Source organism: Natrix helvetica (assembly GCF_964273705.1).
Source record: "Natrix helvetica genome assembly, chromosome: 3".
NCBI lineage: Eukaryota > Metazoa > Chordata > Lepidosauria > Squamata > Natricidae > Natrix > Natrix helvetica.
Genome location: NC_138549.1, coordinates 111,138,219 through 111,165,234, shown reverse-complemented (window position 1 = coordinate 111,165,234; position 27,016 = coordinate 111,138,219). Strand labels below are relative to the sequence as shown.

General features: G+C 36.5%; 1 protein-coding gene across 1 annotated transcript in view; it reads right to left on the bottom strand.

Annotated features, from left to right (window-relative positions):
* EPS15 (epidermal growth factor receptor pathway substrate 15) overlaps nucleotides 1–27,016 on the bottom strand; it is a 55,087-nt gene that overhangs the window by 18,292 nt on the left and 9,779 nt on the right. Inside the window, exons 2-13 of the mRNA XM_081946736.1 lie at nucleotides 26,255–26,296; nucleotides 23,857–23,946; nucleotides 21,988–22,035; nucleotides 20,415–20,510; nucleotides 18,316–18,378; nucleotides 15,895–16,020; nucleotides 13,727–13,786; nucleotides 11,923–12,123; nucleotides 11,689–11,834; nucleotides 10,875–11,031; nucleotides 8,361–8,446; nucleotides 1,745–1,817 (exon numbers count right to left, since the gene is read on the bottom strand). Coding sequence (XP_081802862.1) covers nucleotides 1,745–1,817; nucleotides 8,361–8,446; nucleotides 10,875–11,031; nucleotides 11,689–11,834; nucleotides 11,923–12,123; nucleotides 13,727–13,786; nucleotides 15,895–16,020; nucleotides 18,316–18,378; nucleotides 20,415–20,510; nucleotides 21,988–22,035; nucleotides 23,857–23,946; nucleotides 26,255–26,296 — 1,188 coding nt within the window. The remainder of the gene's footprint in view (nucleotides 1–1,744; nucleotides 1,818–8,360; nucleotides 8,447–10,874; nucleotides 11,032–11,688; nucleotides 11,835–11,922; nucleotides 12,124–13,726; nucleotides 13,787–15,894; nucleotides 16,021–18,315; nucleotides 18,379–20,414; nucleotides 20,511–21,987; nucleotides 22,036–23,856; nucleotides 23,947–26,254; nucleotides 26,297–27,016) is intronic.

Sequence of the window (27,016 nt, the reverse complement as noted above, 5' to 3'; positions counted from 1 at the left end):
GATTCAGTGGGTGGAAATGGCAGATGGGCAACTTAAGGTAGAGAAGAAAATGTCTCCCTAATTGATGTCTGTCGGCTATTGCTGGGCATCACTCATAAGGGTGGCCCAGAAACAGGATGACTGCAATTCATCCAGTGCTACCTGCAACCTGTATCCAAAGACACATTGCTAAGACACTGCAGGATACAAGCATCTATCAATGAAGTACAATACATTTCAAGATTTATCAATGACAAAAAGCTTCACACAATTTAGATTGCTTTTTGAGCAAAGCTTTCAATTTCACTAATAGAATTAAATTTGATCAAACTTGTGGTTTCAATTTGAAGGTGAAATGTTTTTAATTGGAAGCAAGACTTGTTATGGAAATTTGTTTTATTATACTATTATTATTAAAATGTTTGGTTATAATTTCATAACAGATCAAGGCTTTCTAGTCACAGAAAAAAAATCGGACATTTCAACTTCAGAGAGGGCTGATCTGAAATCAGAACAAAAACTTCAGCCATTTTAATTTTAATTCTCTTAAATCACAACTAACTTGATTATTCTGGTAGAACAATTGGGTTCTGCTATGTTCCCGTTTTGTAAACATTCCTACTTTATAGTGATGATTCTGAACATTATACTCCTGGCTAAAGCCCTTGGGTACAAAGACATGACAGAAAATGTATCTATAATAAATTTTTAAAAATTGCATCTTGTAAAGTCTTCCTAGAAAAGCATATCAAGCAAGCTACTTATGTTGCCTGGATTACAATATATTTCTTGGAAAGACTATAAGAAATGTAATATTCTTGCAATCTTAATGTAATATTAATATAATTAGAGAAATAATTGTACAGAAACAAGCTGTTCATCAATCTATATCAGAGAAGAACATTCAAGAGAAACTATTTGTTTGTTTCATTAGTAACACTCTGCTCTTTTAAAGCTTTTCTTCTAAAATTCATTTTCCATTACAATGGAACACTACTGATAGTGTTGGAGAGATATATAGATACAGATATAGATAGATAGATATTTCCAGAGTCAAATGAATTCTGGGCTTTATAGTCCCTTCATTTATGTCATAGGACAAATATTAATAAAAGTGGAAATTATTTTGCTAGTATAATTTTAAGATATATTAACACCTGTAGTAAAACTGGTAACCAACTGAATAGCTTTATGTAAGTTGCTGCTTGATTTTGCATAACCAGCAAATGGTCATGCAAAAGCAAAGAAATATTGGTTAAGAATAAATGAAAAAGGCTCCATCTAAAAGAACTATTATGCAGCCTTTGATAAGGCTGCATTTTGCTCTACATTTATTTCTGTTACAATAGGGATTAAATGATTCTGTAAAAGCTTAGGATGCATGATTCATTTTGATTCTCTCACCTGGATTTACATTTAAGCACCAAGACAGATTTTCAGCTTTAAGGAATGCATCTAGATGCAAATCCTTGTTCATATCAAGCAAAAACTCAAACTGTTATTCATAGCCACATAACATCACTGCCAAAATTGACATCTAACAAAAAAATGCTGCATTTCCCCCTCAGCCTATTTTCCAAATAATATAGATATTTATGTAATTAACCAGGTCAATTTCAATCCTAAAATAACAAATATATTGATCACAATGGGAACAAATCCTAATAACATATATGCTAAAAGACGAAACCATTCATTCAAAGACATTTTTTTCAATAAGGGTCTATTTATATCAACCAAATCTGAAAATTCAAATGACAATTACCTGGATTTCACTTGTCTTCTGCTTGATTGTCTCTCCTTTTTCCTTCAGGTCTTGCTCCACATTGTTCTTTTCCCTAGAAGACCAACAAATAAGGCAGGAATATTTAAGAACATCCGTTACGCCAGGCACAGTTATCCAACCTCCTAAACCAGTCTCTCTTTTTAAATGCATAGCTAAACATGTAATTTTTATAAGACTGATTGTGTTGCTTTAGAAAGAAAAGCCAAAAGGAATGGTCCTACGTAGGCCAAATATTAAAATATAAAAGATGTCTACTCTCCCAGTCATGGATAGGTGGAAATGACAGCTTAAAGAGAAAGCAAAGGGGAAAGGGGAAAAAAAATCAATGAAATACTGTCTTCAGTGATCTCACTGTTGCTATGGAACAACTGTCTGGCAAAAAGAGGGAGGGACTGCATCAGCTCTCATATACTTAACCCTTCTGGAACTAAAATTGCACAGATAGTATGCAACATAGAAACCTGTGTGCTAGCTCTTTTCGCTATAAAAATACTAAGGTTTGTGTTACTTGAAGCATAAAATCTTAAAGATAAGCTATATGTCCCCCTCTCTCTCTATTTTTTTTTTCCATGCCTTACGACGCCGCACCTTTCAGTAGGTTTTCAGTCATGGAATGAATGGGAAAAACCACAGAAAAAACTGTAACAGTTCAATTTCACAATCCTCCATACATTCATTTACAGAAGCCTTCATAAAGCTATACTATATTAATTCATTATTTTTTTTCATTCATTAACAGTAAATCAAACAGGAGAACATGTCCTTGCTTTAGCTGAATGTATTCTTTTCCAAAAGATAAGATGTCTCCCAACTAAAGAGCACCTTTGGATTTAGCTAGATTATTCATGCATCCATGTGGGCATTGTATTTATCATATATACACGCTATTTCTAGTTATTACCTTATTAATCCCCTGATCACACATGCCAAATGTCTTATCCTACACCTGCTACCATTATTTTCCATGTTGCTAAAAAATTATATTAAAAGCTATAGTGTTAAAGCCAAATGCTTCTATATTGGGAGTTGCAGTTACCTATAACACTAAGCCACCATATGTGTTTGGTGGCGTATACATCGCTATAAACCAAAACTAACAAGCCGTACTGTGGCTTTGAAAAATATGTGAACTTAGCCTATATCTAGATAGTGAAATATCAGGAAGTTTTATATAAATCCTTATTATTATTAAACTCCACTATAATAATGCTTTCATTGTGTCATTCAATCTGCAAAATCAACAGATTTCCTTTGGTTAAAGATAGGTTAATACATGAACACCGAACGCATTCACAAAATGTAAGTAACACACAGACAAACATGCTTCAATGAAAAAATTGCCAACTTACTATTAACAACCAAAAAGGAAAATAGTACTTCAAAAATATTTTAATTTCAAATTGGCTTTTGAAGGCAATAAGCATAAGTATGCTTGCTTTGTTACTGACATACCACAGTGAATACAGCAACTTGAAATGCTGGTTTTAACTTATCTTTTAATCATTTACGTTTTAATCATTATATTAATAAACTGCTAACCAAATTTATTTGCTGGGATTGATATACCACTTTAAAATGAGAGTTAATGTACAACAATAATGCCAGTTTGGCCTAATAGTTCAGGCAATGGACTAGGAGTAAGAAAACCAGAGTTCTAATCCTGCCTTAGGCACAGAAACCAAACAGATGACATTGGGCCAATCACTCTCTTTCCCCTAGTCAACCAAGTAATGCAGTCCAACTAATATCTCAGTGTCTGAAGAAGGGCAATGTGTGCTAAGATGTTGCCTAAAAAGCTGCATGAATTTGTTCATACAAATTTCACAGGTAAATATGCCTGAAACAAAAAGCCAATTAAATAATAGCTTCTTTCTCTCCTCCAAAGACTTCCCCAATAGAAAATAATGCACACACAATCAAACACTTCATTAAAAAATCCATACTTAAAAAAACAACAACCCCAAAATCCATACTTAAAAAAAACAACCACTGTCCCCAAAGTATTTAGGAAAACATCTATGTATCAGAATAAGAAGTGGTGATAAAACACTGCAAAACCAATGAATCATGGTAAAAATATATTTTGATTTAGTACTACAGGGAATCGTCTCCAAAGTGCCCTGCTGTCTCATTGTGGTGGTGGTGTATTCAGTGAAAAGATGAGGAAATAATGCTGGGACTACACACTAAGAGTATATACTCTCACCAAGGTCACCCAAGGTATGAAAGTCATCTCAGCTGCGTAGCTAAATAGAAGCAAGCAGGCATCTATATAGGGCACCAATGATACAGACATGTATATGAGGCAAATGATCACTTAAGTGGCAAAATAAATCCATTTCTAACAAAATGCTAAATTATATCAGGGAACCTTCCATAGTAGTTTTGCCCCTAAGACCTGCTGGGAAAAAAAGTTTTAATGGATTTTTAAAATCCAGCACAGTAAACTTTTTTTTTCAATTGTTCAAACCTTACCATTTTCTGAAAATTGAGAAAGATTCAAATACCACACATACACACCAGTCAATTATCCAGCATTGCAAATCAGACAGACTTTTTCTGATATTCTACAATAATTCATTTAGCCAACTCTCATGCCAGAAAAATTATCATTGCTGGATAGTTTCCAAATACAGGGGAAACAGCTAAGAAGAACATGCATTGTTTTAATATATGAATGATCCAGAGTTATGTAAGCAAATGCTGCCAGTCCAAAATGTAACAGTAAGCCCAGTTTAGACTGTATAGATTAAGCCTCTAATTCCTAAAATACAGTGCATTCACAGAAAGTATTCAGGCCTCCTTTACTTTTGTCAATTCTGTTATGCTGCAGCCTGATTCTACAGTTGTTAAAATTCATTTTTTTCTCATTAATCTACACTCAGTACCCCATAATGACAAAGTGAAAACAGACTCTTAGAAAAGTCAGTAAATTTATTAAAAAGAAAAAAGAAACCTGAAATATCACATTGGCATAAGTCCGTGATGGCAAACCTGTGGCACGCAGAGCCCTCTCTCCAGGCACGCCAGCCATCTCTCCAGCCCAGCTCCACCAGGTGCATGTGCCTTCCACCAGCCAGCTGGTCTTCAGGTCTCTGCCAGGCATGCACGGGGCCTTCCTCAATCTCTGCAGTTTCCCCCCAGCATGCCCTACTTTTCTTCCCCCAGTGCACCCCAGCTTTCTCCTGCATTCCTGCCTCCCGTGCCTTCCCCAATCTCCACAGGTTCCATCCTCTGCAGATGCCTCTCCATGGCAGAAATGGAGGAGAAAGCCTGGGTGCACTGGGGAGAAATTGTGGAGATTGGGGAAGGAATGGGAGGCAGGAATGCAGGAGAAAGTCTGGGCATACTGGGGAGAAACTGCGGAGATTGAGGAAGGCAGGAATGGAGGAGAAAGATTGGGCGCACTGGAGAGAAACTGCAGAGATTGCAACACCTCCCCCGCGCCCCATTTTGGGCCTGAAAAACCTCCTGCACCAACCTGGAAGCCAAAACGGGATCCAGGGCACAAGTGCGGGGGGGGGGGGGCGTGTGCAGGAAACGCGCTCGCATGTGCGAGGATGGGGTATGTGTACATGCATTTGTGCGCACTTGCGCTTTGGGCACTCGGCACCAAAACGATTAACCATCACTGGCATAAGTTTTCAGACCTTTTGCAACAACACTTGAAATTTAGCACAGATGCTTCTCATTTCCTCTCATTGCTGACATATTCCTACACCTTAATTGGAGTCCACCTGTGGTAAATTAAATTGATTGGACATGATTTGGAAAGGCACACACCTCTCTATAGAAGGCCTCACAGTTGACAATGCATACTGTAGCAAAACAAAAACTATGAGGTCAGAGGAACTGCCTGTATAGCTCAGAGATAGGATTATTGCAAGGCACAGATCTTGGGAAGGCTACAATAAAATTTCTGCTTCTTGGATTCCTAAGAACCCAGTGGCCTCCATAATTCTCAAATGGAAGAGGTTTGATACAACCAGGACTCTTACAAGAGCTGGTCACCCGGTCAATCTGAGCAATCAGGAGAGAAGGGCTTTAGTAAGAGAGATGACCAAGAACCTGATGGCCATTCTGATTGAGCTCCAGACATCCTGTGTGGAGATGGGACAGTGTTCCAGAAGGACAACCATCAATACAGCCCTCCACCAATATGGGCTTTATGACAGCGTGGCTAGATGGAAGCCTCTCCTCAGTGCAAAACACATGAAAATCCAACTGGAGTTTGCAAAAAAAAAAAAAAAAAAAAAAGCACTTGAAGGTCTCTCAGACTGTGAGGAACAAGATTCTCTGGTCTGATGAAACCAAGATTGAATTGTTTGACCTCAATTCTAAATGTTATGTCTGAAAGAAACTGGGCATTGCTCATCACCTGCCCAATATCATCCGAACAAAGCATGTTGGTGGCAGCATCATGCTGTGGAGTTGTATTTCAGCAACAGGAACTGGGAGACTGGTCAGGGTTGAGGGAAAGCTGAATGAACAAAGCACAGGGATATCCTCCATGAAAACCTATTCCATAGCATTCAGGACCTCAGACTGGGCCGAAGGTTCATTTTCCAACATGACAACCATCCTATGCATACAGCCAAGGCAACATATGAATGGCTTAGGGACAGCTCTGTGAATGTCCTAGAGTGGCCCAACAAGAACCCTGACATGAACCCTATTGACCATCTTTGGAGGGATCTGAAAATGGCTGTCTACTGACAGTCGCCATCCAACCTGACTGAGCTTCAGGGAATTTGCAAGGAAAAATGGCAGAAAATCCCCCAATCTAGGTGTGCAAAACGTGTTGCATCATACTCAAAAAGTCTCCAGGCTGCAATTACTGCCAAAGGTCAAAGCACTAAGTGAAGGGTCTGGATACTTATGCCAATGTAATATTTCAGTTTTTTCTTTTTAATAAATTTACAGACATTTCTACAAGTCTGTTTTTACTATGTCATTATGGGGTAATGAGCGTAGATCAATGGGAAAAAAATGAATTTCAACATCTCTAGAATCAGGCTGCAGCATAATAAAATTGACAAAAGTGAATAGAGTCTGAATACTTTCTGAATGCACTGTATATCTTCAAGAGCAGGGTAATTTCAACTAAACTCTTTTGAACAACCCGAGGCTTCAAATACACACAAAGCATTTCATTGTTATTGCTGTTACCTAAACTTCATTCTAAAGTTGCAGTAACTAATTTCATTTTGTATGCTGCAATGTTCCATTTGTTTATCAGGACAAGATATTCCCATTCATTATTTCAAAGGACACATAAATAAGTAGTATCAATTTCATCAACATCCTTTAAAGAAGGATTACTGGTTTAGGAGTCAAAAGCTGCAGTTAATCCCTCCAGAATGTGTAACGGCATTGGAAGTTCAAGCAGCATAGCATCTGGATCAAATAATCCACAGAAGAAATGCTTAATTTGAATATGGTGCCAAGTACAAATTGTTCCAGATAATCCAAATACTTTTGGAAAAGACAGCTCAGGAATTTAAACAAAGCTTATGAATCAACACAGTTGCTGTACAAAAGCTTTTGTTGTACATTTCAGAATCAGATACCAGAGTAAGACAAACATTTAATGTCTGCATGAAAGTGTCTAGTCAGGTCATCTGCTGACACTGGGACAGGTACCAACACAGTGGTGGGTTCCAGATCCCGTTTCTTACCATCCAGCGACGCCTCCGCAAGCCTCCGCAATGCTCCAGCTGCTCGGCGGAGCATCGCACGGGCGCTGCAGGCAGCATGCGCGGAAGCGCCAAAGACTTTAAAGACAGATAAGGAGAGCGGGCAGGCCCTCCGGAGCACCATACCGGAACGGTACCCGGTGCTCTGGGCAGACTCCAGTACGCCCGTACCGGGGCGTACCGCCTGCATCCCACCACTGAACCAACAGTATAGTAATACTCTGAATGGTTCTCCCCTATACAAAGCTTGTGTGCAATCTGGCCTTTTTTCTAGGCTCACAACCATAAGCAAGTGTCAAGAGGGTCTTTGTAGATTCATCTGGTGTGCCAATTGAGCCATTTCAGGGACATTTCAGGGACCGGAATCCTCTCATAATCACACATATCTTGGTTACTTCAGGTGTGACTATTGCAATGTGTTCTACAGGAGGGTCCCCTTGAAGATCACTTGGAAGGTGAAGATGGTCCAAAATACAACCATGTGAACAGTTATGGGCAAAATTCAATTCATACATGTAACACTTCTGTTGCATGAGCTGCACTGATTACCAATATGCTTCTGGTTGCAATTAAAAATGCTAGTTATCACCTGTAAAGGCATTCATGGCCTAGGGCCTGGCAATCTGAGGGACCATGTCTCTCTCCTTACGTCTGTCTATCTATCCTGGAGGATCTGACAGAACAGACATATTTCATGTTCCCTCTACATGATGCCATTCTTTGAAATAATTCACTTTTCCCAGAGTTTTGAACTGCATCAAAATTACACATTTTTAGACAGTCTTTAAGAAATTGGCTTTCCCCCCAATCTATGCTCCCTGGAGCAGCTCTTATAAAGCTAAATAATAAAACAAACATTAAAAATCACTATAATTGTAGTGTAAATTTATTTGACTTACTTTTGAAGGTCAATTATTTCATTGCTTAAGGAATCTAACTCTTTGATTGCAGAAAAATCTGCTATGGAATTTGGCTGTAGTAAATTCTGAAAAATAAACAAAAAATATGGCTTGATTCTACTTGTTTCCATAATAGATACTCTAATTGCCTTGGTGGGAAAAAAAATCTAACTGACTTCTAATTTAAGATTTTTAAAAAATGTTCAGCCTAATTTCGTAAAGCTTACTTTTCGTAATTTCGTAAAGCTTACTCTAAACGTAAAGCTTACTTTTCCATAAGCTCCAAGCAGGAGGTGAGCTTCAAAGGGTATGTTGAGTTTCCTTGCATTTCATCCGTTTTTGAAATGAAAAAATTATATAACATAACAATTAAACAGACTAATCCAGAGGTGGGCAATTAATTTTCCCAAGGAGCCACATGACAAACTGGGACTGTTGTGGAAGGAAGAACCAATAGTTCCTAGCTGTGACTGCAAGGACACGCTTTGACCAAGGTGGCAATGGGTGGCCAAGCTAGGTCCCTTCATGCAATGATTACCATTGTCTCCTCAGGCTTCTCCAGAAGAGTGCTGAACAAGTGCATAAAAGCACTTTCTCTTCTTGCCCTCCTGCAGCTGGCCAGCTGACTGAAGGACTGCATAGCTGTGCAGAGCTGAATCTGATTTGACTTCCTCTCCCACCCCCTCCGTGGCATACTTATGAAACATTTGATTTCTAGTTTCCATCTGACTTCATGCAGGCTGGACAGAGACAGCCAAAGGGCTGGATGTGACTTGGAGGTCATAAAATGCCCAGGTCTGGACTAGTCTACTCTGCTACATAGGTATAAATGTGTATGTTTCAACAGAGTACTTATATTGATTCATTTATTGGCCATTAGTTCTACTTGATAATTGTTTTTTCTCAATTGAGAAATTTTGTGAGGCTCATGTTTCTGAACTTGCAACACTAAACCAGAGTTGCACTGGTTAATACATACAGTTCATTATACCAATGACACAAGGATATGTGATATTTACCTCCCTTTAAGAATAGTGAAGCCAAGGGGCAAAGGCTAATTCTCAATACAGAAAGATTTCTGCTTGTAGAATCACTTTTTAAAAAGTGCATGGTCTTTTATTTATATTTTTCATATTTCAGGTTTAAACCTTTCTGCAACCATCAACAGTACAATTACAGCCTCATTATAGCTTAAGGTTTAGTGCGTTCATATACACGTGCTATTACTCGTTTGAGTTAAACACTTCACAATTCATTTATTGTTTGATAACAAAAAGTAAATCTTCAACTGAGGTATGCATCTTAAATTCAAGGCATGTATTTAAGCCCATACAACTGTGAAAGAAATATACATATTTATAAAATATGCTGTTATTGTCAGCAGGCATCAAGTTCACAGCACGTTATTCTGTCAATTTTGGAAACACATGCAGCATCCTGAAGTGAGAACAGTGATGTGAGAATAGCACAGCTCTTTCAGAAATTTAAGTGACATTCTGCTGTTTGAAAAGAAAATGTGTGATATGAAAAAGATGCTCATTTCTAAACAATCAATATTGGAAAAGTGAAGAATCTCTAACCTTGCGATGGCAGATTTAAGAAACTGACAGTATAATAAAGATGCAAAGCAGAATGGTGCAGAATGGAAAATATAGTCCAAACTAGGAAAGACATAGGAGGAAAGCAAACATATAAAAAGATTAGTAAAGCAAGAAATAAAAGCAATTTTTTTTTCAAAATAAAGCAAAAATAAATTTGGTATTGTAGAAGTCAAACAAAATGAAGAATTTTTGAGTGTAATTTCTCGCTAGGAGTTAAATTTACTTGGGTAATATGACTTAGCACAACCAAGAAGAAGCTCAATTATCAAATCAGGAGAACGTTAACATTTTGTTTGTTTTTTATTGGGTATTTATTATTTGAAATGCAACAATGCCACAAAAGTACACAATATATAAATTTATCCTCCTTATACTGAAATTGTTTCAGTATGTCCTTAGGAATCATAGAATTTCTTCAATAAGAATAGTTCATAAAGGAGGCCAGAAATTTTTGATTCGATGCATCTCGCATAGTATGTAGCAGAAATAATATATTCTTTGTCTTTTCCAGTGACTACAATGTTGAGAACCAGTCTGCGTGCACATGGAATTGACTCTAGTAATTTATTAGCACTTAAATCCACCTGGTCTTTGAACTGAATTGTTATTAGTTCTAAAATATGAACAGGAAGATATAAACAGCACTCAATGAAGCTATTTTAAGCTTGCAAAAGTCAAAGAATATCCATTTTCTAATAATGTGTCCATGTTTTCATTTTATTTTATACAAAAAACTTGTATCTGCTTGGTTGGCTAGTGAGATGAAGGAAGGTTTATCAATAATATGAGCAGAGTTTGTGTGTTCCTGTTAATCAGTTTCTATAGCTACTATTATCTGAGATACCAAGTTCAAGCACATAGTACAACTCCCAATCAATCTTTACCACATTTTATGAAATGTCACAAATCTCACATTTTGTGAAGCGGTTCTCTCTGATGGAGGAATCATGTCTGTCGTTAGCACCTGAGGAGGATCAATGCCCTTTGTCAGCTTCTGATTGATTAAATGGAAGGCCAAAGCAAATTGTTCCTTGGAAAGCTTCCCACAATCCTTTGTGTCACAAAGAGCCCTGTAAAATCCATTAAAGAAACATAATGAAATTTCTCATACCATGGACATGCTCTTTAGATTAAAAATTACTATTTTAAATCTATTTAATTTTGAAATTTAGCCATACATTTTGCATTCCATTTGTTGATAACAGCCGAGTTCACACATCATAATAAGCCTCTAATAAATGCTATTATATTTCAGAATGACTGTGACTTGGGAATGTTTGAGATTCAAAACAAAAAATAGAGCAACCCAATACAACCAAGCTAAGTATTTATAGTGTACATTCTGAAGCAGGTAACGTATTTATTATTGCATTTTATGCCACTTGACTATAAGTTTATTCTGTACAAGGTCTTTCATCTTTACAATTTTAAAAAAAAGTTCTCTGTTTAGAACCTAAAGTGCCAAAACCTTCATTTTGGCACCAAGAAGTGTGACATTAAACACGCACCTTATATCAAAATTTAGGATTCACTTTAGAAAAAGCATCAACATTGGTTATTTCAATTCTTAAAAATACAGTAACTCGGGTTAGAGTGTACAATTGAATGCAAGCATGTAGAAAAACAATGTAAATTCCAAATGTAGAATAACTAGTTATTTTTAATCAATTTTAAAGAAATTAGATTATTTTATTCTTTTCAAGAAATGCTGGAAAAAAACCTCTTACCAGATGTGTGCAAGTAGAGCTGAAGGCAAACCAGTTTTCAAGAATAGTTCTCTAGCTTCCACACCAGAGACAAAGCCATCCATGTCCTTGTCGGTTTTCAGGAAGATTTCATGATATGTTATCCTATCTGCAGGTGATACAACCCACTACAAAGTAAAGCAATAACTACATTTTACATTTCAATTACACTTCGTGAACCCAACAGATCAAAACACTACTCTTTGTCAAAGGTACCTGTGTTACTGATGATGTGGATGGTAATAGGCTGGCAGGTAACACGGATTGATTACACTCTTTGTTGGGTGTTGAAGGTGGCACTGACTGCCCGACAACTGGAATGCTGATACCTTTTCTTTTAGATGGTGGCACTAACGCTGAAGGCAAGGACATTGGCACAGGTTCCTTCTCAAGAGCACAGTATACCAAGAACATGGCCTGAATAGACATTTTTGAAGTGGTCAAAGACATGGACCAAACATTAGTTTGTTATTATGCAACCTCATAGTTTATGTAGTAATTGAGCTAGATAAAGCTGTTAATGTTTTCTACTTCCTTTTGTCTCAGCTACTCTTCTGCTCATTTACTGTATTTAAAATGATAGCAAAGCTAAAAACAAAGGCGATAGTCTTTTTAATTTTATTAAATTTATAAGCCTGTTCAATTATATAACAACTGTGGACTGCATACAAAAACCTAACCCTAAAATACACGGGGGCCTGCCATTCATTCCAACCCAAAGCTGGGGGAAGAGTTAAATTTTAATTTTAAACAGAAGCTTGAATTGTACCCAGAAGAATAATGGATACCTGATGAAGCCTGATAACTGCAGGCCTGACAGCAGCCCATGAAGCAAAAGTATTGTGTGAGCAAGATGAGGCATGCCCATAGCTGTCCATGCTGTCACATTCTGGACCAGTTGTAGCTTCTGAGTAGTTTCCAAGGGCAGCATCATATAGAATGCCTTACACTTGTCTAAGTATGAGGTGAATAAAGCATGAGTGACTGTTTGACATGCCTTACAGTCCAGATAAGGGTGTAAATGGTTGACCAAATAGATTTGTGCAAGGCTCTTCTTAACCACATCTGCCACTCATTCTCTGAGCAGGAGCTATGAATCCAGGACAAGTCCTGGAACAACCAGTTCCAAAGGGGGAAAAGTGCAACTCGTTCAAGACTAAATATGAAATATTCTTAGCAGAAGGATGTCAAAAGAAGGTATCAAAAACCAAAACCACAGTCTTGTTAGGACTGACTTGAGTTTGACAGCATTACCTGATGAGCCTGGGATTGGGAATGTTTATTTGAGTACATTCCCACACATTGAAGATCCCAAACCAATAGACCATCAGCAGCCTCATGTAGATGTTAAAAATAATGTGTGAGAGCAGAAAACCCTGAAATACCTCACCCCTCAAAGGAGGCTTGGAAACCATTACATAGAACACAAAAGTCTTATCTGGTATGGCAAAATATGTAGTGTTGTATAAAGACTAAACATGCAATGTATCTGTGTAATTTTACATTTATATCCTTCTGTAGCTTAGAACATTATATATGTTGTTAACAAGGAAACTGGCTTTGTAGATAAAATGAATACTGAAGAACGTGCCTTAAACAGTAAATCTGCCCCTTCTGGGAAAGGATTTTCACTAATGTGTCAATAAGCCTTCAAATAACTCTTCAGAAATAAAGTAGAAACCACAGAAAGGAAATGTTTAAAACACTTTATGGAGGCATCATGTGATGGGAAAATAATATCACATTAGATAAAAGATAAAATTTGCATTAAAAAAAAAACCCCATCACTGTTGGAACTTACATTTTTAAAATCCCTTAATAGCTCTTCCTCAAAAAAAAATTATATGCAACAAGAAATACTACATTATGCCTTCTTTAACTATTTTAAACACTGTTTTGAAATTTTGTAATATATAAATTCATATGATATGTTAGCTTTATTGATTAGCCTATAGGCCATATCAAAGCACAAGGTTCAAATACTTATCACCAATAAAATCTTCATTTTATTCATACTTACAACAGCAAATTCATCCCGATCCAACATTCCATCATGATCAATATCGCTTAACTCCCAAACCTAACAAACAAAAGCTCATCTCAAGAAATATTTTACATTTTCAAATTACTGTCAATTACCAAATATTTGCTTTCTTTACATTTTTAAAATATCATACATATGTCAATGTGACATATTTTCATCACCAGTAATCAAGGAGGTTAAAGGTTAAAAAGTAAGCTTTAAGGGAAAATACCTTAACTTTATCATATGTTTATTATTTTATTTAATGTCATTAACAAACATTCAAACTGATGGCCTTTCAACCATTTATTATTAGGGATAAATTACTCATTTCAAGACAAAATCATACATTTCATATTGTTCCATGAAATTTTTCCCACATCACAACATCCAATTAAAGCTGAAATCAGGAGCAGGTGAAAATTAGCAAGGGAAGAAATGTTTCCATCCATCAAAACACCCTCTCTTTTTTCTCCTTATAAAATATTTTAGAAGAAAATACAAGGTAGAGAATTTATTTTCCTATGTGCTATTCTCCTATTCCTGAGTGCAATTTAAAGAAACTCATTTTCATTTTAATACAGGTGAGCAATTTTCATGCCATTAATGTAACAACAAAGTACTAAAAAAAAGTCATTCTTATTGAGAAAAGAATGTTTTATTTTTTTAAAATCACATTTGAATCTCCACATGTTTCTGAAATGTACCGGTAATTCATGTGACTGGCAGGAGAAATATTTAGCAGCACGGTGGTTCACATTATAATTCTATATCTGGAGAGCCAACACCCTGTTACTTGCAACATATGTACAACATATACATGGAAGTGAAACGTTTGGGATTAAGACTATATAGTGTATCAACAAAATCTTTATTAGATACATCAATAGAAAATTTCATTTTATGGTTGGGGGAGAAATATATAACTTTAAGACACAAAAATAGTATTTCCTAAAGAATGCATTTGGAGGATGAATCCTTGGAGTCAATCTTGACTCCAGGCATCTACCTAGACAAGCCCCTGCAGTTTTCTTGGCAAGGTTTTAGATGTAGTTTGCCAATTTCTCCTTCCTAGGGCTGTGTGAGACTGAATGGCCCAAAGACACCCAACAGGTTTTATGGCTAAGGTGAGATTAGAACTCATAAGTCTCCTGGTTTCTAGTCTCATACCTTAACCACTGCACCAAACTGACTGTCCTGTTAATGCATGGCCTTAAAAGTTCTTAATGATTTAGAGATCAGCTACCAAAGGGGAAAGCAAAGAATAAACAACTATGAACAACTTTCTCTTTACACTATAAGCTACATTCACTTAACAACTACCCAGCAATTGTTTGATGTTACAATGGCACCGAAAAAGTAATTTTATGGCCTTTACTGAAAAAGTAATTTTATGTTGCAGTGTCCCAATAGTCATGTGATCAAGATTTCAGCACTTTGCAATTTGCAGGCATTCTTAACTGTCCCAACAGCTGACCACCATGTGATCACCATTTACATGCTTCTCAGCCAGCTTCGGACAATCAATGGACAAACCAGCAGTAAAATCACAAGTCTTGATCATGTGATGTCTTGCTTAACAACCAGGGGTTGTTCAATGGGCGATTCACTTAATGATTGCGGAGGAAGTTAGGTCATAAGTCCATCAACATCATGTTACATCTTCAAGGATCAAGCTGCTGGTTCCAACTATGATTGTTAAGCAAGGGTTATCCGTACTCTGTCCAAGATCACTAGAAACCTGCAATCTTGAGTCCAACTGCTAATGCGGTACTACTCTTTCTAAACCAAGCCCTGGTGGCGCAGTAGTTACAATGCAGTACTGCAGGCTTCTTCTGCTGACTGCTGGCTGCCAGCAGTTCGATTCTCACCAGCTCAAGATTGACTTGGCCTTCCATCCATCTGAGGTCTGTAAAATGGGGACCCAGATTTTTTTTGGGGGGGGGGAATGCTGATTCTGTAAATCGCTTAGCGAGGGCTACAAAGCACTGTGAAGCGGTATTGCTATTGCTATCCCCCCTTTTAATGACTCTCCTTAAGTGGCTATGAATAATGAGAGTGTGAATGTGCAAGAAGGAGGAATGATTGTACATTTATTCAACTCTTAACTACAGAATTCAACAGGATAAATTATTATGGTTTGCAAAATTATTTGTTGTTCTTACCCTTCCCAAGACATCAACAGGTAGCTTGGAGTTTAAGAGAACGGGTTTCACTTTATCACCGGACAATAATCCATTCATTGGATTCAGGCTGTCAAAGATGGCATCATACTTGGTCTTATCTTCTATCTGGTTATAAAGACATTAAAAAGCTATCCTTAATTTATAATGTTGGTGTATGCAAAAATTCAGAAAGAACGTTTTATTAAAAAATAGTACAGCCACCCTTCTTAGGAAATCTAGTTAAGTTTGACAAACAAAAGCAGCTTCAAGAGAATTAGAGGAAATGAAAATAGGACAGGAAGGGAAGAAATCAGAGTGCTTGTTCTTAGAGATTTTGCTTGAAATTTGGTATTAGTACTTTGAAATAATATAAATGTGAACATCAAATAGTCCAAATACTTTAAGCCTTATTTGTTTAAGAGATTTCATTGTTTCTAAAGCAAACTATAGGTAAATCATAAATATTCTCAGCTAAAATATTCACTTATGGGGCTTACAAACTTTAAAAAAACCTGATTAATGTACAGATATGTATTTTTTTTCCTTTTTCTTGAAACCACAGCATAAATTATGTCTATCCAATTATAATGTCTTAAACTTGGATTGTGGGTCAGACATTCTTCTCTCTTTCCCCCAGTGGCCAACATTCCACATCTGAAAGGCAGGGGATGGTCTCAATGAGCTATTTTGGATTTTTTAAAAATTATAAATGAATGCATATCTAAAAAATGTGTAAAATACACAGAAATCATTGTCTTGCTCCTACTTATTTCCAGTGCAGTAAGGTTGCACAGATTCTATGCCAGATTTGGAAATAAGTAGAAACTATAATGTGGTGCTATAACAAACTTCCATCTCTTAAAAGCAGGGAGCCAATTCCAATAGATTATTCCATTTCCTACCTCTTAGCTTTTAGTGTTCTCTTTTCCATCTATCAATCAACACACCATCATTACTAGGCATGTTCAAAGAGCTAAACACTTCAGTCTCCGGAACATAGCAGAGATCCCCGTGTTTTTCTGAATCCCTGCTTTGGTTCCCTCTTTTGTAGTTTTTAAAACTGAAGTTTAATGTCAGAATTATTAATAAACATTATGCTTTAGAAATATGCTGAAATAAATACTGCTTTTGGGAGATTCAGTCACATTTGACAGAAGGCAATAGAAGGGAAAAAAATGAAAGAAAGAAGAAAGGAGGTTGTATGCAAGAAATCTACTGCAATTCTGCTATCAGGAAGAGATTGTGTCACAGAAAGACAGAAGCCTGAAGTTGTATTTAAAGAGAAATGACATACTTGGGGCCTAGAGGTGATTTGAAATTAGTTTGTATCAGAAGGAGAAAAAGCAGAGTTATGAAGATATCAATGAATCTTACAAAAGATAAGATCTATAGGTAGTCCTTGACATACGACCACAATTGAGCCCAAAATTTCTGTTGCCATGTGAGACATTTGTTAAGTGAGTTTTGCTCCATTTGATTGACTTTTTTTTGCCACAGTTGTAAAGCGAATCATTGCAGGTGTTAAGTTATAATACAGTTGTTTTGACTTTGCTTGTGAGAAAGTTGCAAAGAGGAGTACATGATTTCAGGACACTGCAACCGTCATAAATATTACTCAGTTATCAAGTGACCGAATTTTGAACACATGACCATGGGGGAATACTGCAATGGTCATAAGTGTGAAAAACAATTATAAGTCACTGTTTTCAGTGCCATTGGAACTTCAAATGATTACTAAATGAACTGTTGTAAGTCGAGGACTATCTGTACAAAGTTGGGAGAAGAAAATGGCAATATATTAAGATACTGAGATATGAATGCAGACATCCATAATGACAGGGCCATTAAAGTACTTGGATAATAATTATAAGGACCCTATGATGGAAATAAACAGAAAGAAAGGTAGTGCAGGAATTTTTGGAGGATGTCTATGAATATAGGGACAAGAAAGCTAATTATTTTAGCAATGGAGGAAGTCATAATCAAGGCCAGAAACTAAGGAAGGGTCTCCAACCCTGGCAACTCTGGGAGTTGAAGTCCACAAGTCTTAAAGTTGCCAAGGTTGGAGATCCCTGAACTAGGGGGTTAAACAACTTAGTTTTTATTCAAGAAAGCTGTATATCTTTCATATGCTTTCATATATGCTCAGGAACTAAGCAACACCCCTCACACTTCCAAGTATCCAATATATGTGAAATGGTTATGGTTTTATGCTTAGTTGCCAAATCAGAACACAGCAAGGCACCATCATAAAAAAGAAACCTTATTTCTAGATCAGGACCTTAAACACTATACCAAACTGGCTTTTGTTCTGGAAAAGGGGGTAAAACAAGGAAATTGGAAAACCTTTTCTAGAAAGAATCTGATATCATGAAGCATATTCACTGAGAGCATTTGCTACAGCGCAATTAATTTATTTACCTTAACAGCCCAAGGGATATCAGGTGCAGCTCCGCCACATAATAATGGACTTGTGGAATCATTCTAATAGGAAAGAAAATAAAAAAAGATTGTTTTAAATATTTATTTTATGTTATCTGAATTGCTTGTTATAAACCTGTTTTTTCACATTCAATGCCACCATTTATTTCTACTCACATTCAGATACCTCATTTGGCCACAAGAATCCAAAGATTCAAATCAATTATCTTTCTCGCCAAAACTGTATCTATCTATCATCTATCTATCTATCTATCTATCTATCTATCTATCTATCTATCTATCTATCTATCTATCATCTATCTATCTATCTATCTATCTATCTATCTATCTATCTATCATCTATCTATCTATCTATCTATCTATCTATCTATCTGTATATATACATTGTAAGCCAATCATCCCAGGTTATTACTGGCATGTGTTTGGATCTTTCGTAATAGGCTGCTAGGATTATTTTAGATTATTAAAGCATGCCACCTGTCATTAACCAGGCTATAACATAGAAAAAAACACCCTACCAAATTTCTTATTTATTTAATGTATGTGAAAAAGATGGGACACTATCCTACAGTTATGAACTTTGATTGGTAATTTGACATAATGGGGGTTTCTCTCACTTGCTACAAGAACTGGAAAATACAGAATTATGGTTATATTCTGCAGAAGACAGGATCCCGGAATTGCTCTGGTACAGAGAGTGTTAGAAAATTGATGGATACGTGGTAACTACTAGAAATTATGTTATAATTCAGCCATGTTATACAGTATATTCTAAAGATAAAGTGCTGTGAACAAAATCCTCTAATAAGGAAATTGGACATTTTTTTTCTGACATTAGAAAAAATAAAGTTCCTAGAAATCAACTAACGCAAGAGTTCACAGAAAAGAGAAATTACATAAACTCACTGAATAACGCCAGGTTTCAACTAAAAAAAGAATTCTGTGGAAAAACAGTCATACACATAAGTAATGTCTGACGCATAGATTTTGGGACGTGCGAAATCAGAAAACTTTAAACCTCTTGAAATACAACCTTAGATTTAGGAACTAGATAATTGCTGAAATTTCAAAATTATGTGGAACATAAGAATCAAACCCTATCTGATGGCAGGGTTTAAATTACTCTTTCAGATCAAACAACTTTGGTCATCCTTTTTCCAATCTTGAGACTGTTCATGTTCTGCATGTATGTATGTATGTATGTATGTATGTATGTATGTATGTATGTATGTATGTATATCATTCATTCATTCATTATTACCGGTATATGACTGGCCATCTCATGACTCTGGATAGCACAGAGAAAAAAACTATACAACAGTTTATACAACATATAAAAACAATCAGTAAATCCAGAAAAAATTAAAAAAAATTGAGGAGGTAAAGGGCAGAGAGGGTAGCAGATATTTACACTAAAGGAATAATGTATGTAGTGATTTGCCTGGACAGAGCAGCACTAGTTTTAGCCACAGCAATTTGATAAGATGGAATTAAAAAACAAACATGAATAGTATTTCCAGAATGATTTACCGGTAATTTTTGGGATGATTTGGGACAATAACATGACACAATTTTCTACAAGCTGGTTACAATAACAGTTGTTAGCAGAGGTTTTTGAAACTTTTACCTTATCTTTGTTTTATCATTATTGTTCTCCCTGTTAACTGTTTTGTCATTAATATAGTATATAAATGACATGAAAATAGATTTAGTAGTTTAAAAATCTTTTGAGCCTATTTTGCAAGGGGTGGTAAATTAATATTATAGTAATGGATCAATCAATATTCAACTAGGGGGATAATATGTTTATAGATGTTAGCTTTTCTTTTTTTTCTAATGCATTCTTATTGCTATGTGTTTTTGTTTATTTGTTTTTAATCTTTTGGAGTTTTGTACTTTAACTTTTTTTGAATAAACATTTTTTTAAAAAAATCTTCCATCATTAAACAATTAAAGCACAATCCAGGCATACACAATTACATAACAAATTTTAAGTTGTTGTTAGTGCACACTATGCAAGTCACTGAACAATTTTCTGTTGTAGCCTAACGGATTAACTCATTTTGAAAGTGTCTTACAAATCTAGGTAGAGGAACAGGCAGGTTAAGACTACTCAGCGAAACATCCAATCCATTTTGTGCACAGGCTACAAGTCGTAAAGCCACAAAAAATTCCTATAAGGGAAAAAGAAAGTAACATAAAACAATTTTATAGACAATGCATGGTTAATTCAAATCACAAACATCAAATTATTTTTTTTGCACTGCATTGTACATTGATATGAACTGAAGTTTGTCCTTGTTTTTCAAAATATTTTGTTAGCAAAATAATGTGATTTGTTCCCTAAACCGATTTTAAAGTATAAATTGGAAGAGGGAGGCACACAGAGGGCTCATGTAATTAACAGGATTTGTCTGTTTCTAAACTTTTCTATGCTATACTATGAGAAACAGTGCACATTTTCCAAAAGGCTTAATTGTATGATTTATTATTATTTAGCTTGTAGTCTTTTTCTTTTGTCTTAAGAGATTTTTTAATGATACACAATGCTCAATATATTTTGTTCCAATCTATTAGGCTCAACATAACAAGGAGTGCAGACTTAATGAAAAGTTGCATTTGCATCTTTGTCCATCTTCTATTCTCTAAGAGTTCTGCTGAATCAGGTCAAAGGTCCATTAAGGTGAGTGATCATATAATATAGTGGCCAAGCAGAGGCCTAAATATTCCAGACTCTCTACCCCCAGTGCATTCCTATTGGAGCTGCAGTTAAGAATTTCTCAGAAGTTTGCTGACTGCTCCAATTTATGCCTGCTCTTTCCTGACTATGTCACTCACTGTAGAGTATAGACAACTCATCTGTGCTTCCAAGCACGCATGCACAGACAGACAGACAGACAGACAGACAGACACACACACACACACACAGTGACACAAACAAGATGAGGGAGAAATGGAAATGCTACTTTATTGTCCAGAAGCAACTACAGATACAGCGGGAAGACTGAAATCCAGCAAGTCCCTATTGGCACTTGCACAACATCTGCCCAACAACTTTAACATCAATTCCCAATAGAAAGCCAAACAGATCACTGAACACCCAAACATAGATAGACGTATAAATGACTCCACAAAAAAGATGCCAAGCTTTGAACTACCACATCAGCAGTGGATAATCCTGAATAGGATTTACACCTCAGACAGCATCTGCCAGCACTCTCTGTATAAATGGGGCATAGTATCCTCCCCACAGTGTGACCGTGTGTGTGTGTGTGTGTGTGTCCCACCTCAAACTCTTCATCACATTGTGACTGGCTCTAAGCTGAAGGCAATATCTGATTTTTTAAATATAAACAATGCTGTGCTCCAATGGTTAGATGGCCTACATATTGGTATTTAAGCATATTTATATCTTATAACATTTTACTAATCTAATATATATATAATATGTTAAATCTCATCACTGCTTGTAAAATGATTAGAAAAAATGTCAAGGCTATTTTCTACACATGCTCCCCTACCTTGTTAATAAAACAAAAACAGATGTTCACAATTTAATCGGATATAGAAACCTCTTTAAACTACAGGAAAGGTAATTTTTCTGTTGCTATTTCATAACTTTATTTATATACAGAAGAAAATACATCTTACCTGTTTGTTTAAGATACCTTTGCCATCTGTATCAGCAAGGTCCCAAACCTAAAATATAGTTAGATAAAAGAAGCATGTGAAATGATGCCAAAAAGTTATTTTATTCATCTTATCAATCTATTTTTAAAATGTTATATTTATTATTGGCAATAGTTTCAATACTAATAAAATTTAATTGTTTAATCTTAGTTAATATTACAATTATTAGAGTGCAATCTAAATCAGGTTTTATAAGTTTTGAATATCTTTAAATATTAAATATCTTCTATGCATTTAAGAAGATATTTTGATTACTCTAAATCTTGAAGAATCTTTCATGCAATGTAGTCAAGTAATAATTTCATTTTCAATATACAGCTACTGAATACTCCTTAGACACCCAATATTGGAAACACTTTAACTACTTAAAATTAAAACGATTACTTTCAAGAATAATAGAATTGGAAGGGACCTTGAAGGTCCTCTATTCCAACCACCTGTTCAAGCAGGAAACCCTACACCATTTCAGGCAAATGGTTATCCAATCTCTTCTTTAAAAGATTGGACAAGCATTTGGAGAGCCCACAACTTCTGGAAGCCAGTTGTTCCACTGATTAATTCCATTTTATAATAATATTATATATACATTCTCATATATATTTATATTTACACATATATCTTTAATCAGTGGAAATCAATCAATCAAGCAATCTATCTATCTATCTATCTATCTATCTATCTATCTATCTATCTATCTATCTATCTATCTATCTATCATCTATCTATCTATCTATCTATCTCAGTGACGTGCGGTGAGGTTTATGACTGGTGAGGCACTGACACAGTGCTGAGTTTCAAATATTTTTAACTTGTGGACTTCAACTCCCAGAATTCCACAGCCAGGCATGCTCAGTTCCGATTTAAAGCGACAGCATTTGTTTTTCTCCTTTGCTCCTTCTATCTTTTTCTTTTTCTTCTCCTTCCCCTCCTTCCTCCCTCTCTCCCTTCTTCCCCCTCTCTCAAACACACACACACACACACACACACACACACACACACAAGTTGGATTGGACTATCTCTCCTACCCCTTCCCTCTCTCACTCACTCTCAAACAACCCCCCCCCCACACACACACACAAAAGTTGGATTGGATATCTTTTCCAGTGGCTTGAAGAGTCTTTGCCTGACTTCCTGCCTCCTCCTGTGGTCTCCTCAGTGCTCGCTTGTGCTCTCCCTCCCCAAGTGTAGTTTGATTGCAGGTGGAGCCACATTGACTTTTCAAATTTGTAATCAGTGAAGCTGGGCTAGATTTTTATATAGTTTTATCCAGCTGTGTGTGTGAGAGAGAGAAATGAATGGGGGCCTGGGGAGGAAGTCACTACACTTGGGGAGGGAGAGCACCAGTGAGGTTAAGCAGAGTCATCCACGGTGAGGCAGCAACTAGCTCAGCTTTTTCCTTTTACTTTTTTTTTTCATGATGAGAGTGGTGAGGCTGTGCCTCACTTGCCTCACCTGACTGCACGTCACTGATCTATCTATCAATCAATCATCTATCTATCTATCTATCTATCTATCTATCTATCTATCTATCTATCATCTATCTCTCCATCCATCCATCCACCCACCCATCCATCCATCCTTCTCAAAATTATATTCCACTGATTAATGAAATGAAGCTATAACTTCTAGGTAACATTAAATAAATTGTTAACAGAATAGCAGTATATGCAGGATCAATCTTTATCTTAGTTGTAAACCAGCATAATATAATACCAGCAAGAATTATAATAACAATGAAATCTATAAAATGTAAAATATTCTGCAAGTCACAATTTTTATTTTTATAAAGCCAAGATAGATGATTATACCCTTATCTGAACATATCAATACCTTCCCAAGTATCAAATCTGTTAGTCCTGATTGTTTCAAAAAGACAGCTGCATCAGAAGCCAACACTCTTCCAGAATTACTAGGATCAACCTGCCAAAACAGGCCATATAACTGATTAAAACAAGCAATTCTTTAAAATGTATGGTTTTAACAAAACTTTATTAGCTCAGATAATAGAGTAAAGTATTATGGAATAATTAATCATGTTGCATACATAATATTGTAGAACCATATATACCAGTGTTGGTGAACCTTTTCGGCACTTAGTTCCAAAACAGGAGCGTGCGTGCATGCACATGCCAGAAACCGGAAGAGCAGCCCCCTGGTGTGCATGCATGCCCCGGGAAAATGATCTTCCAGTTTCTGGCATGCACATGCACACCAGCTACCTGGTCTTACAGCTTCTAGCATGCATGTGCGCACAAAGACAGAAACCAGAAGATCATCTTCCCAGTGCGTGCATGCACACTGGGCAGCTACTCTTCCCTGTTTCCAGCACTCCCGTGTGCGTGAAGACCAGCTGGCCGGCACGCCGGAACCCGAAAAGCAACAGGCGATGGCTTGCGTGGCTGGAGAGATGGCTTTGCATGCCGCTTCCAGTACGCATGCCATAGGTTTGCCATCATGGATATATACTGTATCTTGGAATCTTAGCATTGTACATATATAGTTACAAAAAGTTACATCTATGATAACTTTTAGCAAATAAATGTTCAAACACATCTACCCAGTTCCCAGATGTTACAATTGCTTCTAAAGCTTTACAGGCTCTAGAGTCAATATACTAAATATAGATTGGTTGTTTTCTTGTAGATGTTTCATTTCCCAAATTCTGTAACATCATCTGTACTAGAAACAATCAAGCTCATCAGCAAGGACCCCTCAGTTCCAAGACAGTTTTCTATTTCAAGATGCCTCACATTCTAGTATCTATATAATCTCCATAGATGAAAGTGATGTAATTCTTAAAGCTGAGGTCTCAATTTGAACTCATAGGTCACCTACTTTAGTATGTTCCAGCTTTCTGCCTCATTTCTTAAAATAATAAAAAAATGGAAAGCTGGTATTTTGAAAGCCACTAGCTTCTATCAATTTGATTTTCAGTACTGTCTTCCAGACTCCAAATGAGCCACACAGAAACTTGCAGAATATCAATTTTGTTGAACTTTGCATTATTTGTAACTGTTTTAATTATAATTGTATGTACAGTACCTAGAATCCCTTGGACTAGGGCAGCGATGGCGAACCTTTTTTGGCTCCCGTGCCACAAGTGGGGGGAGCGCGGGGGGGGGACGTGTGCAGGCGTGCCGCACCCATAATGCAACGCGCGATCCCCTAGTGCGCATGCGTGCACAACGTGCCCCCCCCAAATTTTTACATGCTTTTTTTGCCCTCCCCAGGCTCCAGAGGCTTTATAGGAGCCTGGGAAGGGTGATAAGAGCCCCCCCGCCCCCCCCAGAGGCCCTCCGGAGGCTTCAGGGACCGTCCGGAGGCTTCCCTGATGCCTTCGGAGCGCTTAAAACGGCCCTACGACCAACCCGGAAGTCACTTCCGGTTGCTCGGAGGGTGGTTTTAAGCGTTCCGAAGGCTTCAGGAAAGCCTCCGGACGGTCCCTGAAGCCTCCAGGGGGGGAGGCTCTTTTCACCCTCCCCAGGCTCCTATAAAGCCTCTGGAGCCTGGGGAAGACGAAAAATAGCTTTTAAAAAGGTGGACTCAGCTGGCCAGCGCATGCATGCGCGCTGGCCAGCTGACAGGGCAGCGCCTCGCTTGCCCTAACAAATGGCTCAGCATGCCACTTGTGGCACAGGCGCAATAGGTTCGCCATCACTGGTCTAGGGTGGTAAAGAACTCAAATAAAAAAGTCAAGGGAAGGGAAGGGAAAAAGGGCAACTTTGGGCTTTGCTCTAAAGTCCAGAGAAAGGGCCAATATAATTGAAGCATACAGCAGAGTCTGCAAGCAGAAGAATATGAATAGACTCACTGCACAAACTAGCTTTCAAATAATTATCAATATTCTCTGTGATTTTGTAGACCTACACATTTCTACACATTATACTCACTGTAATTAAATGCTTACAATGTGTCATTTAAACGGCATAATTCTCAAAGCAATAGATCTTTCTTGCATATTTATCCTAAAAAATTTCTTTAGGCATGGGGGCATAAAGTACCATTAGTACTGATAAACTTTGTATACAAACAAATCTTTTCAGCAATGATAATGTTTTAATTGGTGCTAAGATATAAAATTAACTTTTAGCATACTTAAAATGCTTGTTTTACTCTATAAACTACAAAAGTGGTTCATTTTATTCTATTTAAGAAATTTAACCATAACAAAGAAATGAGAAATTATTTTATTTTAAAATAAAAGCAAAGAAAACAAGCCCACACTTACCTGACGATAATATTTTTCATATGCCGGATTTGCACTTGACAGCTAACAAGAAATAATAACAACATATTATTGATCAATTTTCCAAATGGCTTAATTTTAAAAATATAATAGATTAGTGCATTTAGATAAACATTCAGAAACTAAAGATATGAGTATTTGCATAGAATTAACTTAACTACAAAGTCAAAATTGTAAAAGATTCCCTTTTAAATAAAACAAGTACTGTAAGATACAATAAAATATTATGAGTAGCCTGAGCCTATGACAAAGAACTGCTTATGCTGAAAGAGATTTCTGCTAAATTTTGTGTTTATTTGACAAGTTGTTCTGGAACACAAATCCAGTAGGGTATTAATGTAAAACATATGAATCTTTACTTAAGATACTAATTATTTATTCCTTTTTTCCTATTTTTTATTGCAGAATAGTAAGTTTCAGCCCACACATTTTCAAAATCACAGTATTAATATTATTAATATTTATATTTACATCATGTACTAATCCCAATCACTTTTAGTGTTCAGTTGATAGTTTACAGTAGAGAAACCTTACAAGGCAATATGTCATGTAAAATCATGACAGTTACACATCATGAGACAAGAATACTTAATTGGCAATGGCACAACAAAATGTTACAACAACTCAACTCTTCTATTTATTAGTGAATTACTGTGATCTCTTGGTTTTCTATCTCTTACAGGCACTTTTTGCACATGCTTCACTTCATAGTCAGTTTGAACAAAAGAAACACCACTCACAAAA